General features: G+C 37.7%; 1 protein-coding gene across 1 annotated transcript in view; it reads left to right on the forward strand.

Annotated features, from left to right (window-relative positions):
* The window catches only part of PDGFC (platelet derived growth factor C), a 266,007-nt gene that overhangs the window by 241,371 nt on the left and 3,317 nt on the right, over positions 1 to 21,319 (forward strand). Inside the window, exons 4-5 of the mRNA XM_049852879.1 lie at positions 13,737 to 13,944; positions 18,709 to 18,926. Of these exons, the coding sequence (XP_049708836.1) occupies positions 13,737 to 13,944; positions 18,709 to 18,926 (426 nt within the window). The remainder of the gene's footprint in view (positions 1 to 13,736; positions 13,945 to 18,708; positions 18,927 to 21,319) is intronic.

Below are 21,319 nucleotides of genomic sequence, written 5' to 3' on the forward strand. Positions count from 1 at the left end.
ATTTTTCTTTTTTTTGATTCGTGCCAGTAATATTGGGGGCGTGATGGTATCTCATTGTAGTTTCAATTTGCATTTCTCTAATGGCAAGGCATGGTGAGCATTTCCTCATGTGTCTGTTAACCACTTGGCTGTCTTCTTTGGTGCCTTTTCCCATCCCTCTTAACTTATTTTGTCTCTACCGGGAAATTTTGTCACTCTCAACCCAGTCTCTAAAGCCAGAAACATTTAAATAGTCTGCTAGACCCTTCTCAGTCTTAATCCTCTTCCCATAAGCTACCCATTCCTGTTGGTTCTACCACAGACATGTACTCTGTCACCCTGTTCTTCATGTCTTGTCCTCACTGACAATTATCAGTTCATAAAGCATTTTTATTAATATTTTTCGGCCAGACCCTAAAAAGTCATTAAGGAATCAAGTTACCCAGGAGACTTAAGATTGGCCCCTGCCCTGAAAGAGCGTGCAGGCAAGTGAGAGAGAGATATACAAACATTTTAATTCAGTGTAGTGCTACCAGTATGAACTGAATGATATAGGAGATCAGAAAAGGAACACCTAGATAATGATAGTCCTGTGGAGAGAGAGAGAGAAGCCTGGTTAGCGAAGGCTTCCTGGAAGAGTTGTCTTTATTGATTAGTGCTGGCGCAGTGGTTAAGAGCTTGACTGCTAAACCAAAAGGTCGGTAGTTGGAATCCACCAGGTGCTCCTTGGAAACTCTATGAGGCAGTTCTACTCTGTCCTATAGGGTCGCTATGAGTTGGAATCAACTCAGTGGCAATGGATTTGGTTTGACTTTTAAGTCATTAGCCATATAATAAAGGGAGAAATGTCACTACAGATAAACAGAACAGCAATGGCAAGGCAAAAGGTTCGAATTCCAAAGCCTTGTTTGTAGCTCTCTCCAGAGTCTCCTCTCTCCCCTCCTGCCCCCAATCAATCTAAGACACCTCCTCACACAGAATAAAAGTCGAAAGCCAAAATAACAAACTTGATTTGTAATTTTGTCCTTTCTTAAAATGTCTTTTGGCTGTCTTGCTGCTTTGTGATTCAGTCCAAACTCCATAGTTTGGCACACAAAGCCTTCCTAATCATATCCAGTTCATCTCTGCAGCTTCACCTCCCGTCATCTGCTCCCCTGCCCGATGGCAGTGCTTCAGCCACACTCTTCTTTCTCTTAACCCAACATCATTGTTTTTTCCATCTTGGTTTCTGTAAATACGTGAAATGCGTCTCCCTCCTAATATGTGAGGTAAGAACTTCTTCTCTGAGCTCAAGCTTTGCATTCACTCCTTCTTTGTAGCTTCTCTTATTTCTCTAGGCAGAATTAATTGTTCTCACAGCATTTAGCGTTTAACCTCCACGGCAGCCTTTACCTACCGGACACAGGTTTGTCCATCCGGAGATGGGAACTCCACAACAGCCTCAGTATTCATCTTCACTACCTCAGTGCCAGCACGTAACTTAAATGTAACACAGTTGAATAGTTTAGCTTTTCTTCTACCTCCATTTTCAAAGCTACATCTTGCTTTAGTCAACAGAAGGAAAAGAGTTCTCAGATATGTTTGTGGTAATGGCAGTGTATTTCATTAAAATATTTTATCTTCTTTTTGCCTTAGGTGATTTTTTACCTGCCCAGAATCCTGACCTGTGACACAATTTCCTGTTAGTATAGTGGCCAGTATGAAAGGATCTAATGAAGGGATGTACCTCTGTGTACACTCTTACTTTTGGAGGTGTTCAGACCTGTGAATAAGCAACGAAGACTTTATAGCATGATAGGAATGTCACAGAGAAATTTAAAAATATAAAAAGAGATGACTTAGCATTTGGTAAAGTAACTGTCATTCATATCTTTCTTCCTTGTTAAACTGAACACTGCGTGCTGACTCGTTACTGTCTTGAAATTTGGCTTAATAAAAACCTACACATTGTAATTAAACTGTCACACAGAGGGCCTGACTAGTGAAATCTTGCGTTTGCTGGGAAGTTTTTGTTTCTTCATTTCATAGTAAAAACTTTCTAGCAAGGAATATAAATTCAGAAAACTGAAGTAAAGATAGGAACTAAGGATATTATCATATATATATTTTTTAATTTCTAGAATAAAGCTATAAACATACGTAAAAAAGACTTGCATTTATTGAACTTGTTGTTGTGAAACGGCCATTTATCCCTGCAGAAGTGCTGCTGGATGTAAATTTCTTTTAGCGGAGAAAGAAGTTTGTTCAAGGCTTTCCTCCACGGGGCAGGACAAGCTCTGATCTGCCACGTCAGGAGTTATAAGAATGTTGGGTGGATATACCCTGAACATTGACTAAATAGGTTCTGTCACCAAGATAAATCACAAATCAAATTTTTTAAAGTAACTGTTGGTACTGTGAAAAATTGGTACAATTTAGAGAGTAAAATAGACAATGAAAATAATGTGTGTGATAATTTCTAGGTATGCTTAGTTGAATATTAAAACTTCTGATGATACTATCTTAATTAATCCTTACAACAATTTTTTTCAGGTAAGTGGCCCCTTGGAACATTTATCCCTACAGATATACACATAAATGAGGTATTGACCTGTAGTGGAGGGAAACGTTTGATTTTCTGAGGCTGGGGGGTATGGCTGACCTGTTCTGCATTATGGACGCTCTGTAGGAGGCTGGTGAGGGCCTTCTGAGCAAGCAGAAGGCACTGCAGGGAGGGTGAGTGGCAGATTTCAGAAGGGCCTGGTGGGTTAACTGAAGTATGTGAAATCTCTACCAACCCCTGTCATCAGGTTCCCCTGAGAGTTATCTGCCAAATCTTTAAAATATAGGCCGGGTTTTAAAAGTGTAATGTTTAAATATAGGTACATATTTCTAGAAAAATAAAAATAATCAGTATTTTTTACTGACTGTGTAATCTGTGCTAGTATGTGTAAAGCTCAGTTAATTCAGTCAGCAAAGGCAAAAGCAAAAACAGGGAAAGCAGTAAAAATGCTTGCAGTGGCTGACTTGGATTATCAGGTGGTCGCAGTGGAGGCAGTAAAAGTAGTCAGATCCTGGACATAGTCTGCAGGCAAAGCCAAGAGAATCTGATGTAGAGTGTGAGAAAATCAGACAGCGAGCAAAGGATTGTTCCAAAGGATGAAGATGCCACTTGCTGAGAAGGTGAACACGTGCAGCGTAGAAACAGAAATTTGGTGGCTATCAGCGTGTATGAGTCGGAATCGACTCGACGGCAGTGGGGTGGGGGACCTTCCGGTTGGCAGGCAAGCGCATTAACCACTACACCACCAGGTCTCCCTAAAGTCATGAATACAGACAGAAAATAGAAGAGGCCTTGGGGCACTTCAGCATGCAGGAAGAGATCAGAGGAACAAGCACAGAGTTCAGAAGAAGCACGTAGCAAGGTCAAAAGAAAACCTGCAGGCCCTGGTGTGTGGAGAGCTATGTGTCAGGCACCGTTGGTAGGTCAGCTACGATGAAGACTGAGAAAATGGACCTTTGGATTCAGCCATGTGGGATCACTGGTGGCTTAATACTTTACATACATGCTAAGCACTTTCATCAGATTTTCTGTTTCCACTCAAAACGATCCCCTGGGAGAGAAAAAAAAAAAAAAAATTCCTTTTAATTAGCACACTTTTATTTTAGTGACTAATGAATATAAATTATGTCAACTCTTGTTAATTTTGATTTCATAAAAATTTCATTACTTTTTTTATTGTGCAACAAAATATTTGCTGTTTCAACAAACTTCACCTGTATAGTTCCGTGACATTAATTATGTTTGTAATGTTATTCAGCCATCACCCCCTGAGAGATTTTCAATTGCTATCCCCATTTTAAAAATGAAATAACTGAGTTTCCACTACTGGCTCACGTTCTTTTTTATATTGCCAGATAACTTTGTACCCAAATAAGGTGTTCCACTGAAGTCCCATAAAGAATTAGAATGAGGTTTAGTGTCTTACCAGATTATTAAACTTATTGAACCCATAATTGAAAGTGTCTACCTAATATATAGTCACCATTTGTGAGCTAAGTTGACACAAAACATTCTACGACTTTCCCTTGGTGACTGTTGAGTGATGCACTAAATATATATTGTACTATTTTTTTTTTTATAGGAGAAATTTCTGTAAGAAAGAGTCTTTGGGGAGTCTGATAAAAGGCACACATTATTTCAAGTTTTGCAGTGAATGTGTGTTGTTCTTTTAACAGTTCTTAGAAATGTCTTACCATCGATCAATCCTTGACCACTTTAACCAAGCAAGGCCACAAGCCTTCAATGTAATAATAGGTTAGGAACAAGGTCACGTCCTGTGGTGTTGTCAAACACTTGCTAAATGTTGTTTCAGCTTTTTACGGCCTGTCACATTTTGATTCACAGGAATGATTTTTAAAATCTTTTTAGAAAAAAAAACTCTTAATTTTGGCTTCCCACAGATGCCACTGTGAAAGATGTGCTTGGGACTGTGAAAATCTGGGTTTCGGTTTAGGTTAGTGTTTATAATCTATCATTTTACCTAGGAAATGGAAAACTGTATGTTGACTGACTCACCAGGCAACACTGAGCCTGCTCCCCAGTAAAGGGTCGCCTTCTGTTGTGACCTTCATACCTAAGGTGCCAGTATTAGGGTGAAATTCTTTTTTCGGCTATGTGGACTGCTGACCACCAAAGCTTTAGGTGAGGCAGGTTGGAGGCTAGCAATGACTTAATTTGTAAATGAAGTCGGATGGTGGTAGCTCTCTTAAGTTTCTCGCTGATAGGAAAATTTAGCCAGTAGTAGTTGTTCTGTCTGTAAATTTAGTAAGTTTAAGTTTCCGTCCGTAAAGTTAGTAAGAAGCTGTACTTATGAACATAAACACTACTTTTATTTAAGACATCATTTTCAGCAACAGTGGTCATCTCTTTTTCCATATATGGGCTCAGGCAGAATACTGCTGCTACTCAGTTTGCCTGAAACCATGAAACTCCCTGGTCTTTGAAGGTCAGTTTTCAAGTTTGAGCCTTGAAGCTACTGCTTTTAAGTGCTGAATGTTGCAAATTGTTTGCTTTTGATGCTGGACTGTCAGTGTGATGGTTATAGAGATATGTCAAGCTTTATTCAATTACCGTGCACTTTTAATAAGAGCCTCTCAGCATTAAGACTTGATATGAATACAGTGGGCCACCTTCCCCGAGATGCCTCACTTAAGTGTACAATCTGTGTTGCCTGGCCATTTTTTGAGTAGAAATGCAAGCATTTGCTTTTCTTTGCTGTCTTAAATGTAATTTAAAAACGTAGCCCATTGAACTTCTTGGATGAAGTCAGGCTAGAAAAGGGGAAGGACAAAGAAGACAAATGAGTTGTCCAGGGCCTTCTTTTGTCTTTGTGGAATCTCCGGGCAGTCGTTACTGGCCGGCATTTTTGCCTGCATGCTCTATCTGCTTCTCAAGCTCTTTAAGAGTCAGCTCTATGTACACTCTAACAGCTGGACACTGCAGAGATGAGATTGGAGACACCGTTAAGAAGTGATATTACAAAAGACAGGTTTTTTTCCCTTCTCCTACAGGTCTTGGATTATTTCTGATTGTTGTTTTTGTTTCAAACTACAACAATAAAACCTACTCTGCATTCCTGACCCCTCTGTTAGGTATGAATCAGGTGAAAGGCTTCTTGTAGGTTTGAAATGTACTGAGTGCATTTGGCTAAGACAGCAGCAACATAAATCTCTGTGGGCCCTAACAGTTTTGCAACAGTTGCTGTGCTACTCAAGGTAAACATTCCTGTGTGTGTGTTTATCCAGGGAAGATTCATTGTAGGTGTTGTATTTTTTAAATTGCGTTGGCCACAAAAGTCCTAATAAAAAGACAAACTGTGGCTCTTTAGAGATAAGTAACTATTGTGAAATTATAACCAGTTCAGATGGTACTATCCCAAAAGACAAAATTGAGCTTTTTTTCTGTAAAAGGAAAATATGATAATAAATGCATGAAATATTTAAGGTAGCCATATGAAAATACTAAAATGTTGATTTTTTAAAAGTAACACTGAAGAAGTCAATGAGGAAACTTATTTTGCAGCCAGAGTTGCTGACTTGAATTTGTAACATTGGTGCATATGGTCATTACTTTGTCTGAAGGCCTGGATTACTGGTTATTTCTCAGTCGTAAAAAGTAGAAATATATTTGTTTTCAGTCATTCTTTCATATTAGGTTCACTTTTTATGGTTCATACTCACCAGGATTGGTGTGATATGTATTCATAATTGCACCAGTACACATAAATTGGTGTGTTATGTATTCATAACAGCAAATTCTCGATTTGGTTTTGTGTTTTGGCAAAAGAAAATTCCCTTCTATGATTGCAGAGAGATATGATTGCAGATATTGGTTTATTGAGAAGCTTCCCGAGGACAAGAATTTGGATCTGGTTTTTTTTTTTTTCCCCCAAAGTGCCAGGCAATAGCTTCTTAATAAATTTTATTAAATGAATTAATGAACATAGTATAATATTAACCTTTGTTTGCTACTACAAGACTTACTATAGAGAATAAGTTGAAAAGTTGATGATAGCACGGATTTGAGAACTATTTTTATGTCAATCCTCAGTATGAACCCATTTCTCCTGATTTTTTAGGGCCACGCAGATTCCTTTCATAAACTACTTATGCCTTTTAGGGATATATGGATTCTTAAAAATCAGGGTAAACTTGTGTAATAGATTGAATTGTGTTCCCCTAAAATGTGTTTTTTTTTTTTAAATGTGTGTTGTAAATCCTAACCTCTGCCTGTGGTTAGAATCCCATTGGTGAGTGGGTTGTTTTTGTTATGTTAATGAGTCAGGATCAGGTTATGTCAGTGAGGATTAGGTTACGTTTCTTATGTTAATGAGGGTATATTTTGAGTCTGTTTCTTCTGAGATACAAAAGAGGTTAAACAAGCTAGCAAGAGAAGCAGAAATGCAGGAAGAGGGATGGCAAGCCATGAAGAACACCCAGCAGCAGAAGCGCAGAGACAAGGACCTTCCTCTGAGAGGACAGAGAAAGCGGGCACCCTGAATTCAAACTTCTAGCCTAAACTGAGAAGAATTAAGTTTCTGTTTGTTAAAGCCACCCACTTGGTAATATTTCTGTCATAGCAGCACTGGATAACTAAGACAACTTGTATGTACTCACAGAATAAAAATACATCAACATAGAATTATGCACGTATGTTGTGGTATCTCTCAAAACTGGCTGACAATCTAAATCAATAGAGAAGCTTAAAAAAGTAGCCTCTCAGCCCCACCCCAGAATCACTAGGCACTGTGTTGCATTTTTTTAAGCTCTCCAGATAATTCTTCTGAAGCTGGCGTCGGGCCCTCTTGTGTCTGAAAATGACATGCCGCTGTTGTTACCGTGTGCCATCAAGTCGACTGACTCACAGCGACCTTATAGAACAGAGTAGAACTGCCCCATGGGGTTCCTAGGCTGTGATCTTTATAGGAGCAGATCACCAGTCTCTTCTCCTGGGGACTGCCTGATGGATTCTAACAGCCAGCCTTTCGGTTAGCAATTGAGCACTTAACCATTGTACCACCAGGGCTCCTTGAAGATGACAGAATTCTGAGATTTAAAAGCTAGAGAGAAACTTAGCCATTATGTTTTACAGAGGAGGAAGCTGAGGCACAGAGGTTATAAAGTATTCGGCGAAATTCTGTTGCCTAAATATGAGCAGCACCAGAATTCAGAGTCGAGGCACCTTGACACCTAACCACAGTTCTCTTACGCTGTGCTGCCATTTGGAGGGCTTTCATCACAGAATTTAGGACCTCATTCTGTACAGTATCCATGGCACACAGAGCTGACATCTGAGAAGTGCATTGTTTGACAGGACGCATTGTTGCATAGAGATTTTAGATTCTCTTTTCCACTTCTTCACAAATTTATCTATCCAAAATAACATACCTGCAGGTAAAAACAGAGAAGATTTTCAATGGCTTACTAAAGTAAGGGTTTTGATTTCATTGTCTATGTTATAGAACATCAAGAAACCGCATTCCATTCCTGCCATTAGTCTTCTACTAAATAGTCTCAGGGCAGCCCACAACATAGTAATAGGCATGTATGTATGTTTTCACAGTGACTAAAGAGATAGGGGATTAAGAATGTGCAAATCCAGTTCAAGTCAGGACACTTCACATATTCTAATTAGCTTAATAGCCCAATCATAAGCATTTGTAAGTAGCAAAGATATTGTTAGAATTTTCTAGAGACTGAGAGAAAAGGCTATTAGCCTGTAGCCCAAACAGTAGAGTTTTGTTCAAAGAAAATCAAAACTTAAAAAACAGAGGACATTTTTTCCCTCTAACTTCTTTTTCCCATCACTGTCCCTTTTCTTTTCGAGAAACTTTAGCCAACTCAGAAAAGCAGAACTGCAGAAAAATGAACAGCTTGGTTGTTCCTACGTCCAGCGGGTGGGGTGACAGTTATGGGAAGGCCTTAAATAGCAGCACTACTTCCTCTGTTTTTCTGTCCTGGGATCTTTAATTCCAAGGAAAGCCAGTTGGTCCCTCCCCCCACCCCATTTTTTGGAGTGGGGACTGTTGTTTATTGAGTGTGTATGTGTATAAGGAGAGTGATGTAATTAGTTCCTTAAATTTATCTTATTTTAAATATTTAAAAGCATGAAGGTTTATAACACTGAGCAATATAAACATAGCATAACATATGCCAGGATGTTTCCCTTCCAACCTTTGTTATTTGAAAGGTTTGGTATTCTGATACTCCCTTTGACCCCAGGTGTGCATATTTTGTCTTCCAATATTACAGGCTTATTTTTGTTTTTCATTTTTTTTGTTTCGTACTGACATTTTGAACATTATCTCAGCAATCTTGACTTTGTTTGGAATTTTCCACTGTTTTTCAGAAGGAGTGTTCTATCCAGAGGGTCTCCAGCAGGCTTGGAAGCAAGATAAGCCAACTCATTCTTGGAGTATGGTCTAATTGAAAAAAAAATTGAAAGTAGACTAAATAACAATTTTATATCATATCTAAAATATTTATCTACACTATGGCACTTTGGAAACCCTGGTGGCGTAGTGGTCAAGTGTTACAGCTGCTAACCAAAAGGTCGGCAGTTCGAATCCACCAGGCGCTCCTTGGAAACTCTATGGGGCAGTTCCACTCTGTCCTGGAGGGTCACTATGAGTCGGAATCGACTCGACAGCAGTGGGTTTTTTTTTTTTTAAGTGGGCATGGCATTTTAATTACTATGTATTATTTTTTTTAATATATATACATATGTGTATATATATATATTTTTTATATATGTATATATACACACACACACACACACATATACCCATTGCCACTGAGTGGATTCCAGCTCACAGCCACCCTATAAGACAGAGTAGAACTGCCCAATAGGTCTCCAAGGAGTGGCTGGTGGATTTGAACTGCCAACCTTTTGGTTAGCAATCAAGCTCTTAAGACACTATGCCACCGGGGCTATACATATATAAGACATTTTCTGTCAACAATTTACTGTCTTCATGCAGATTATGGAATTTTTGATTTGTTTGTATCATCATAGTTATGAATAATATAATAAGTATTTTTTGAATATTACTGACCACTTAATTTTCACTTTATGTGAACTATAAATTTTTGGCATATTTTTTAAATTTGCAAAAAAAAACTCATTAACCTTTCATATTAAAATTTTAATCTATATTAGCCACGTTGGTTAAATTCAAAATAAAAACTTGCATTAGATATTTATTGATTTATATAATATTGCTATCAGTGCACACATAGGTGGAATCATTGTGCACTCTATCAAAATATCTGTGTTTCTTGGACAATTAAAACACCACGAGTAAGTAGAAAGGTATTAGATTTGGTTTCTATGCTCCGAAGTTGAGCAGTCAATTGGTAGAGTGAAAACATCTTAAAATAATTGGAAAACATCTTAATCCTAATGTTTTGGGAAAATTAGTATTACTGAAATTAGGTTTTTAGAAAAAGAATGAAATCGGTGTGATCCAAGGCTGCCACATTCAATTCTGCATATTATGCTCAGTAAAGTGGCCCCCAGTGGACAAAGGGACCCCTGCGCTCACAAAGCTGTGAGCCCTAACAAGGGCAGTGCCCGCACAGAGAAAGGCGTTCCATTTTCTGATTTCCAGGATAACTTCTCTTTGCCCTGCTGTGTGCCTATGGGGCTGTGTCTGCCCAGAAAGCACATCTTTTTCAAATTGATACCGTAGAGCTGTATGGACCAGTGATGACCCTGTTTTTGAGGAAGGTTTCATGGATGAATTGGGTTTTAAAAAGGACTGTTATGGACGGTAAAGCTTCATTGTGTGATCACAGGCGGGAGAAAACCTTGCCTATGGGCAGGGGAAGCAGCATTTAGCAGGGGTAGGTATGAGATGAACGGACGTGTGCCGGGGCTCTTGAAGACACTAGATCGACTGGCACTAAATGTGCGTGTCTTCGATGAGTTAGAGGATTAGATGGGAAACAAGGGCAAAAAATAGATTGTGAGGGCCCTGAGTGCTGGGTAGGAAATTTGGGTTTTATCCTCCAGATGAGAAGTTACTGCAGGCGTTTGTCCAAATCCGTCACATGAGTAATGATAGCTGATTTTAGGTGGACTAACCTGGATTCATGCAGCATAGGATAAGAGGAGAAAGGAAAGATCGAAGGCAAGGAGACACATTCAGAAGTACTATATGTAGTGCCTGGTTTTCAGTAGCTAGCCCAGGATCCAAGTAATAGGATAAAAAGAAAGATTCAATGTGGTAGTGTTTCTATTATAATAAATTTTATATTATAAGCATTTCTTTTGTTGTTAAAAAATTCCCGGAGGACTTCACTGGTAATGGCTAAACACTGTTTTACTTTACGAGAACAACATAATTAACTGTTCACTAGTGGGACTGTTGATTATTCTCTGCTTTTTGTTATTATGAAAACTGCTATAATGAACACCTATCGCATTTTATCCTTGGCTCTTTCCACTCCCTCCTTCTGCCAAAAAAATAAGTAAGAAAACAGGTTGTGCATTTGTTTATGTATTTATTTTGCCTGTTTCTATTTCAACTCTGATCTACCAGTCCCTACCCTTAGCCCACTTTAAACTTGAAGGGTGGGGGGAAGTTTCTTATAAATTTATAAAAGCTCAATTGTATAAAAGATATTAGCCCTTTCTCAATTTTATTGAAACTGTTGTCCCATTTTGTTGCTTCCATTTATTTTTGTGATATGCTTTAATCTTTTCCCTTATATATGTGCGTTTGGGGTCCCGGGGTGGTGCAGTTAAGTGCTCAGCTGCTAATCAAAAGGTTGGAGGTTCTGGAGGTTCGAGTCCACTCAGAGGTGACTAGTAAAAAAAGGCTTGGTGATCTGTTGTTGTTGTTAGGTGCCGTCGAGTTGGTTCCGACTCATAGCGACCCTATGCACAACAGAACAAAACACTGCCCGGTCCTGAGCCACCCTTACAATCGTTGTTATGCTTAAGCTCATTGTTGCAGGCACCGTGTCAATCCACTTCATTGAGGGTCTTCCTCTTTTCCACTGACCCTGTACTCTGCCAAGCATGATGTCCTTCTCCAGGAACTCATCCCTCCTGACAACATGTCCAAAGTATGTAAGACGCAGTCTGGCCATCCTTGCTTCTAAGGAGCATTCTGGTTGTACTTCTTTCAAGACAGATTTGTTCGTTCTTTTGGCAGTCCATGGTATATTCAATATTCTTCGCCAACACCACAATTCAAAGGTGTCAACTCTTCTTCGGTCTTCCTTATTCATTGTCCAGCTTTCACGTGCATATGATGTGATTGAAAATACCATGGCTTGGGTCAGGCGCACCTTAGTCTTCAGGGTGACATCTTTGCTCTTCAACACTTTAAAGAGGTCCTTTGAGCAGATTTGCCCAATGCAATATGTCCTTTGATTTCTTGACTGCTGCTTCCATGGCTGTTGATTGTGGATCCAAATACAATGAAATCCTTGACAACTTCAATCTTTTCTCCATTTATCATGATGTTGCTCATTGGTCCAGTTGTGAGGATTTTTGTTTTCTTTATGTTGAGGTGTAATCCATACTGAAGGCTGTGGTCTTTGATCTTCATTAGTAAGTGCTTCAAGTCCTCTTTACTTTCAGCAGCAGAACATTAGTGATCTACTTCCCCCAAAATCAGCCATTGAAAACCCTATGGAGCACAGTTCTGCTCAGGCACACATGAGGTCACCATGAGTCAGAATATATGTGCATTTAGGTTGTTTCCAAATTTTCTTGATTTCAAACAACGTTAGAGTGCAGATCCTTACAAGTGTTTCCATGTGCACAAATGCCAGGATGTAAAGGTCACTAATGAATTACTGAGAGGTAGAGTATCTAAAACTTCAACTCTGGTATCCTGTGCCCATCAATTACATCAACCAAAGCAGCGTGCCAGTTTACATGCAGTCCTACAGGCAGAGCAGATAAATTCCAGTTTACTCACATATTGGCAATCCTTTTGTTGATTTTTTGCCAAGTATTGGTATGTGAAATAGTATCTTGTTATTTTATGTGTGAAATGATTTTTCACTTTTATCTTCCATTTCTCTGATTACAATGAATTTTATCATGTTTTTATATTTTTATTGACCATTCATGCTTCTTGTCTGGAATTTGTTCATTTTTCTATTGAGTTGTCTATATTATATATATATTCTACATACTAATCCTGTGACGTGAAGCGCTGGTGGTGTAGTGGTTAAGAGCTCAGCTGCTGACCAAAAGGTTGGCAGTTCAAATCCACCAGTTGCTCCTTGGAAACCCTATGGGGCAGTTCTGCTCTGTCCTATAGAGTCACTATGAGTCAGAACCGACTCAACAGCACCTAACAACAGCAACAATCCTGTGACAGCTATCTAGTTTGTCATAGTAAACCGTCATAGTGTTCTGCCAGTGTCTCCCTTGTCTTAACCTTGTTTAGGTCTTTTATATTAAAAAATATTTTAAGCGAAATTACCAAGTTTATCCTTTGTGCTTTGGCTGTTATCTGTCTTGATCAGCAAGTTTTTTTCCAATGTCAAAGGATTTTTTTTTACCTATATTTTGTTCTTGCTCTTTATGGGTTATTTTATATGAAATTTGAAATTCATCTGACCCTCATTGGCATAATTACCAAGTAAATTCCCCGATCAAGGAAAATAAAAGTGGAAAACAAAAGGAAAATCTGGTAAACTGTGTTATGTATAGTTTTCACTGTAAGTTCATAACTAAACCTTGAAGACATCTTCATGTTTAAATGTAAACAATGGGTCTTTTAAGCAATAAAATCCACATCCACCATGGTTTGTGGTATTAAAGTTAAGCCTTTCTTACTGATTTCTTAGAAGATATATCAGAGTTCAGTTACATGAATTCTTTGAGAAAGAATCACTTCTAAGTAGGGTTACAGCCTCACTTCCTGTGTATGTGTCTGCCGCAGTCCACGTAAGTGGCGCTCTGCCGCAGTCCACGTAAGTAGTGCGTAAGTCCAGAAATGGAGCCCTAGTGGGACAGTGGTTAAGCATTTAAGCGTTTAGCTGCCGACCGAAAGGTCTGCAGTTCCAATCCACCAGCCTTTCCTTGGAAACCCTATCGGGCAGTTCTACTCTGTCCTACAGGGTCGCTAGGAGTTGAAATCGACTCGATGGCAATGGGTTTGTTTTTTTTTTTTTTTTTGGTTTGGTTTAAGTCCAGAAATACTTTGACATTTTCAAAACAGTTAACATAGGATTCGTTTTACTTTCAGCAATTCACAGAAGCTGTGAGTCCTTCAGTGTCACCCCCTTCAGCTTTGCCACTGGAACTGCTTAATAACGCTGTGGCCGCCTTCAGTACCTTGGAAGACCTTATTCGGTACCTTGAACCAGATAGATGGCAGCTGGACTTGGAAGATCTGTACAGGCCAACTTGGCAACTTCTTGGCAAGGCATTTGTTTTCGGAAGAAAATCTAGAGGTAAGCTCTTTCTTCAGACTAGAACCTTGTTCAGTTGTCTTAGTAGCTAATGTTTCCGATTCCTCTGCCATCGCTTCTAAATGGTAGTCTGAAATTCTTCAGTGATATATTTAAGTAGTGTACTTTCTTAGTCATTTGAGCATATTTACATATCACATAATAATTCATAGGAAAAGAGCCACTTAATCACTCAGCGAGTTTGGAAGGTTAAAAGGTATACTTCTGCTGAATATACCTGCCATTTCTTTACTTCAAAAATATCAATTTGATGTAAAGACTTCCATTGCATTCCATGAGGATCATTGTTTACTTAAACCTAATATTTGGGGTATATTGATTTAAAGGCTCAGGAGAATGATTATAGATGCAAAGCAGATCTGAGGTTAGAAAAGGCGGAAGCTGTATAAAAATCGTTAGGGACCATATCTCCCAATTATCAGGGTTATATCCATTTCCATTTCCTAAGCGTGGAAACATTTCTAAATATTATGAAAAATACCAAAGGCCCACCATAAAATAGAATTCATTGTTTCCAAGACAGAATTCAAAGCAAGAAAATAATGACGGAGAAAAGCATACCATAATTTTTCTCTTTATAAATTTGCTCGTGAAATGATCACTTTTGACAATATGAACATGTCTTCTTTCAAGAGAGAAATTATACCTAATTCCACACAGTCAAGAAATTGGAAGTAATATTAACTCATTTTTTAATAAGGTCAGCAAATATTCCTGGTAACATTGGCATTAGAAAGCATCCCTGTCAGACACAAATGAAAATGTAACAGGAATAACTGAAAAATTATAACACACTCAAAAACTGTTTCCGTCTACCAGAAACCTTGAAATCTACCCAGGATCATTTTAGAGAATAACACCACAGCCTGGACAATTTATGTGAAGCAAATAACGTTCAGTTAATTTGAGCTATTTACAAGGGCAGACTGCACCAGGCTTGTTCTTCTAAGCCTTGTCAGAAAGATTACTGGATTTCTGCCGTTTCCTGCACTGAGTTGCAGCCCTTTTGGGTCTTGAGATGTCATCTTAGCAGGTCCTGTTCAGGCTTGCCCAACCATGGTATTTTGCTATGCCAACAGACATGGTTTCCTCTCGGCGATATTTGAAATTGGTGTTCAAGCGCGTGGGTAGCTGAACCTGGTATAGATGCTGAAAGCTGTTACGTATTTATAAGATTTGACCTTGATAAATAACTTGATGAATAACTTTTGGACAACACTTCCTTTCCCTCCCACTTGGCACAGGAAAATGAAGATCTGCAGGGCAAGCTGAAACACCCATGAATAGAGCCCTTGTTACCAAGCTTGATGTATGTTATCATGTAGATCTGTATGAAGCAGTGGGAGTAAAAAGGTTCTAAGCTCAGATCTAGCTTTTTGACAGCTGATCTCTGGATCGGAGCCTAAAAACTTGTCTTCTAGCCATGACTTTCTGCCTAAAGCTCTGTGCACAGCACTCAGTGAATTTTCAGCCAGAGGCGTGCATGGATTTAAAAGCATCCAAAGCATCAGATCTTTCAAATATTCATTTAGCACTTTCCAAATTGAAGCACTTTGCAGTTTGCCAAAACTATTAACGTTTTAAGTGAACAGTAAGTGTGAGAAAATCAGTGTATATTTTTGGAAGTTTACATAAACTAAAATGCAGGTGTGGGATAACATCTGTATAGACAAAGCCAACTCCCTGCCTGAAAGTCTTTCTACAAAGGAATGAAAAGTCAAACTTTTAAAAGCTTCTAATTAGACATTGAAATCGATTTTCCACAGAATAAACATATCACAGTGTTACCGCATTCATCTTAGAAAGCCCACCCTCAGACTGCCTTACAGTAATAGGATATCCTTGGAATGACTGTCTTGAAGAAGTAACAGCTAACAAAGTAAAAATGACCATAGGTTTTTGTTTTTTTTTTTTAGTTAGTAGTACCCTTTTTAGTAAAAACATAATATTTGATGAATCAGAACAAGAAAATTTGCACTACAAATAATGAGTTTCCTTGGTGCTGTGCTCAAAATCATCATTTTTTAGAAAAAAAAAACTAATACATACATCTAAAGAGGTTTTATGAAAAAGAAAGAGCCTGAAGGCTAAGTTTTACTTTATAATATTTTGCAGAGGGAAAAGTCCATAATAATATAGTAAAACTATAAAAATGCATGTTGGAACATAAATTTTCTTTCTCCTTTTTTTTCCTTTTCATCTTTTTTTGTTTAGAAGTTCTAGACAGTGTTTGGGGAATTTATGATATCATATTATCCTCACATGACTTATTTTAATGATGACTTTGAAGCCTTAAAAATGGGAAGCATAAATTTCGAATATGATGTGCCAAATTTAAAATCTGTAATTGTATTTTTCTCACACTGTGGTCTGCGTTAATGCTTTTTTGTCTCCTTCCTTCCTCTGGTTCACTGGTTTTCATTCATACCTTGCTACTAGAGGGGAAAAAAAAAAAAACGTATTTTCTAAGTCAGGCTTAACTAGTACTTAAAAAGGGCTTTTGACTTTTGTGTCAAACATGATAAATGAGTGGGAGCCAAGTTGAAAGTGTGTTTAAATTTTCACATTGTAGCAGGTATCATAACTTAGTTCACTTGGGAAATCTGTCTAACCTTTTATTATGGTTAAGTAAACATTTTAAAGCGAACATATGCAGTCTCTTTTTCTAGTTTCGTGAAATAGTGTGTTTAAAACTATTTGAGGTAGATGACTATCCTTTGAAGGGTAAGAGCTTCATTCACATTCTAAAGAAGTATAAACCTTAAATAAGCTTTGAAAAATTTACCACCAGGCTTTGTGTGTGTGTGTGTGTGTGTGTATGTATATGTATATGTGAGCTGTAAGTTTTTTCCCTCCTTGCCCGTACTAATTTTTAGAGAACAAATTCAAATAAGTTCACATACAGCTTTAAGAATAAATGAGGAATGTGTGTATATACTATTATTTCTGCAAAATTAAATCAGGTAAAATATGTGACATCATTTAATTATCTCATTAATTTTATTATGGATAAGTGGGTCATTTCATGACATTCAAAAAATGAACCCATTTGTGCTTAAATATTTAAAAGCTTTATTTTCACAGGATCATTTTTCAGATAAAAAAAATCTTTAAATAATCAAACAGATTTTCTATAAGGTTGGAAAAAATAATTTTTTAGCTGAGTAAGGTGTTGAAGTGTACTGACCAAATTAGTCTTTTCCGGGTGCTTTTCTGCACTTGATGCAGGTTTTAACATATCATCTAGCTATGAGTTCATAATTTACAGTCACATATACATAGTTTTATAATAAGAAAAAATAGTTTTATAATAGAGTCCTTCAAAATACTTAAAATTGGCTCCCTTTGACCTTGTAGAACAACTTGATCACATGTAGAACTATAATGTAGCCAAGAAAACAGGCATTTGGTTACTTAATTACCCTGTCATTTTTAAAGTATTTAAAAATTAGCACTTAATATTTAAAATTAGATTATGTAGTGATTATTATTTGAGCTGTTTTTAGCCAGAAAATAGCATTTTCTTTTTTTCTAATCATGTTTTTAATGATTTAAATATTATTGAAAATGTATTTAGCCTGATGTATAATCGACTTGACAGCAATAGGTTATGGGTGTTTTTATTATATTTTAGCTAATGTTCTTAAATTTTAAAAAAAAAAAAAGCTCCCTATTCTTGAAAAAAAAAATCCTGAAGAGTTAAATGTTATAAAAAAATCTACAATTTCATTGGAATTTTTTAATTTGAATATTTCTAGGAAAAAAGTTGTATTTCAGCAGAAATTGAAACTATATTAGAGGTGTTTACCCTAATAATAATTAACTTCTATCCATATGTTATGTAGAAATTCTGTTTAACGTGGCATGCTATTTTGCTATAATTTTCATGAAACAGTATCATTTTGTAGTTAAAAACAATGGTTCTTTGAGGATTTACTGAGACAATCTGATGAAAGGATATTTTGTTTGGTCTTCACAAATAGGTATTCTTTTAAAGAATAAAGCACAGCACAGTTAACCAACTTGCTGAAAGAACAGAGACAATGGTTATAAACTGAACAATTCTCCAGTCTTTCAGAAGGAAAGATAGAAATCTGCAGGCGTCTGCTCAGCCCGAGTCCCCAGAAGCACGGCCTCCGCGCTGCAGAAGCAGCGCTTTCTGACAGTGTCCGCTGTTGTAAAACGCAGCGTGGGTTTTTCATCATGGTCCATTCAACTGTCCTCAAAAAATGACATTTTCTTCATTCTTTTTGATGTTTTATGATTTTTATTGCCATAAAGATTATAGAAAGTTCATTGAAAAGTTTCCTAAAGCTGTTCTACGTTAATGACATGAGTTGGTAACCCTTTTTAGTCAAAGTATTCATCATTTTACCTTCTATTCTTCCCTCCAGTGCTCTCCTTGTCTACTTTTCTGCTAAAGTTGAGAGGTGTAGCCCTCTTCTCTGTAAAGCTTCCTATTTATAGCTCTCAACTGTTTTGTTGGCTCTGTTCTTAGCATTGGCATCACTTTATTGGTCCCTAAGTCATAATGAAGCTCTGTTTGCTATAAAATAGAATCCTACTTGCAAGCTTTATATCACTAAAACATAGTTAAAAGACAAAGGAATGTTGTTAGGGCGATTGTTCATGATTACTACATTTCCTTATGAAACGAGTTTAGTGATATATATTCAGGCTCAAAGCATGAATGTTTATTTTCCTTTGCTTTTTTTTTTTTTTTTTCTTTTCTTTTCTACCATTTAGTGGTGGATCTGAACCTTCTAAAAGAGGAGGTAAGACTATACAGCTGCACACCTCGTAACTTCTCGGTGTCCATAAGGGAAGAACTAAAGAGAACAGATACCATTTTCTGGCCAGGTTGTCTCCTGGTCAAACGCTGTGGTGGAAACTGTGCTTGTTGTCTCCACAACTGCAATGAGTGTCAGTGCGTCCCAAGCAAAGTTACGAAAAAATACCATGAGGTAGGTATATGTCATTTTCTTTTCGGTTTCCTTTGGGTGCTTTTTGTATTGAAAAATAACAAAGCAGTGATTCTGAAATTCACTGTAGTGAGTTTAAGTTTAGAAAAGAAATGTGGCATTCATTGAAAAAAGCAGGGCATACAAAATATTTTGTTTCCATTTTTAAAATTAGAACACCTAATTAAAAATGTCAAACGTTAAGAATTTAGAAAGCTTATTCTCTTGTGAGTGAAGTTCTCATCTCCCACACAAAAAAAGAAAGTCTGTTCTGCAGAAAACAAAAAGTGGGTGGAGCGTTTTAACTTTTAACATTTTAAAACGTGAAGTGAAAATATTTTAAAGACAAGCTTAGAGATAAATGATTGTCTATTTGGAGAAAGGAGACCTTTGATATTTGTTTCTCTATTTGGGGCGATATAGGCAAATAAATCACAATAGGACATACTCATAATTTTACCAATCTTCCTATTATTCGTGCTGCGTGTTAAACCTTTTACTAATACTTCATTCTTTCATCCCTCTGTTCTCTAAAATTAGGGAAAATGCAATATTAAATGTTAGTAATTGTTGTTGCTTAGAGCCTTAAGAATCTTAGAACTTACACACGCCAGATTTTCATTAGTGCTGGAACATTCCCAATTATTTCCCACTGTCTGCTGATAGACAACCAGATTTTGTAACAGGCATACATCAGGAACAATGCCCGTGAGTCAACTTTAACTTTAGAAAAGATTTACCTTATACTAAACCCAAATCTGCCTTCCTGTGACTGCATTTTATTTTACGTAACAGTACAGAATAATCTCTACGTTAGAAATAAAATGGTTTTAGTGCACTTAAAGGCATCACTGGAACCTAAGACATCTGCTAGCTAATCTAAACATGCCCGTTTTCACAGGCTGCCCTTTGTATCGCCTGGTTTTCCTGCCCTTCACCATTATTGTGCTGGCAGCTGGGAAAGTGGGAAAAAGCCCTGGGTTCTAGAAAAAAAGGCACCCTGTCCAGTCCTAGACCTACCATGAACTTGTGACTGTCAGCAAGACACTTAGCCTCTTTAAAACAAGTGTGGTGAATATGATAATCTCTCAGGTTTTTCCTAGCGGTATTATTCTGTATTAATTTCTGAATGGCGGTCTTTTAAAAAGGTGGCATCCAAAACTGGAAAATCTGTGATTAAAAATAGGTCTGTTGACTGTCACTCCTTGTGTTCTGCTTTCATTTCCACACCACGTGCTTCTAAAACTTCTTTTGCTGGGAACTAAGCTCACTTCGGTTTTAAGAAGTGAAGTCCTGAGCGCGGTAGCTCCAAGTTGCTCCAGGCAAGGTGAGCATGGAGGCCAGCCTTACTGCTGCTTCGCAAAGTGGGAATCTAGACAAGAACAAGCCCTTAACACAGTAGTTCTAAAACAGGAGTCTCAAATTAAAATGCCTTACAGGCTCAGCAGATATTAGAGTTGCCTGGTCTAATATAAAAGGATGTGTGGTGAGAATATGAATTAAACTGGAGTTATCTTTTCCCACATAAACTTATTCAATTTTGAAGTTTTCAAAGCATATCCTTAGTAAATAAAGTATATCTGGGGACCAGATTTAGCCATCAAGTCTTGAGTTTATAACCACTATTTTAGAAGCTCATCTTCCAGCACTGTATCAGTGTTCTGCTGCTCTTCATAAGGCTTTCAATGGCCAGTTTTCTAAGAAGTAGATCGCCAGGCCCTTCATCCTAGTCTGTCTTAGTCTGGAAGCTTTGCTGAAACCTGTCTGCCGCGGGTGACTCTGCTGGTGTTTGAAATACCAGTGGCATAGCTTCCAGCATCACAGCAACACACAAACCCCCACAGTATGACAGACAGACAAGTTGTAGTCAGTCATCATGCTTGGTAAAGTAGAGGGTCAGGAAAAAAGAGGGAGACCCTCAAGGAAACAGATTGACACAGTGGCTGCAAAAGTGGGCTCAAACATAGCAACGGTTGTGAGGATGGCACAGGACCGTGCAGTGTTTCGTTCTGTTGTATGAGTTAGAACCAACTCAACAGCACCTAACAACAACAACATTCTAAGAGCTATGAAACCCAGCCCAGTCATATTAGCTTTTTTAAAACAAGCTTACCTAATGTTGAGCCTGTGTCATGTTTGTTGTCAACTAAATCAATCCCTAGTTCAATCGTGTTCTTCTCCATCTTATATGTATTTTTAAAGAATAACATTAGTTTTAGAGTTATTCAGAAAGTTGCTATGGAATATGCAAAATCTGTTTCAGTCTCCGGTAAAACTTGTTTCAGTCAGGGCTATGAATAACTATCTATAGATTCAACAGACTTCTTCCAGCTTGACATTAATCCATTATTTCCCAGTCTTTGGTTAGGGTTGCTTATATGTGTGTGTGTGTCCGT

The sequence above is a fragment of the Elephas maximus genome, chromosome 13 (genome assembly GCF_024166365.1).
Source record: "Elephas maximus indicus isolate mEleMax1 chromosome 13, mEleMax1 primary haplotype, whole genome shotgun sequence".
NCBI lineage: Eukaryota > Metazoa > Chordata > Mammalia > Proboscidea > Elephantidae > Elephas > Elephas maximus.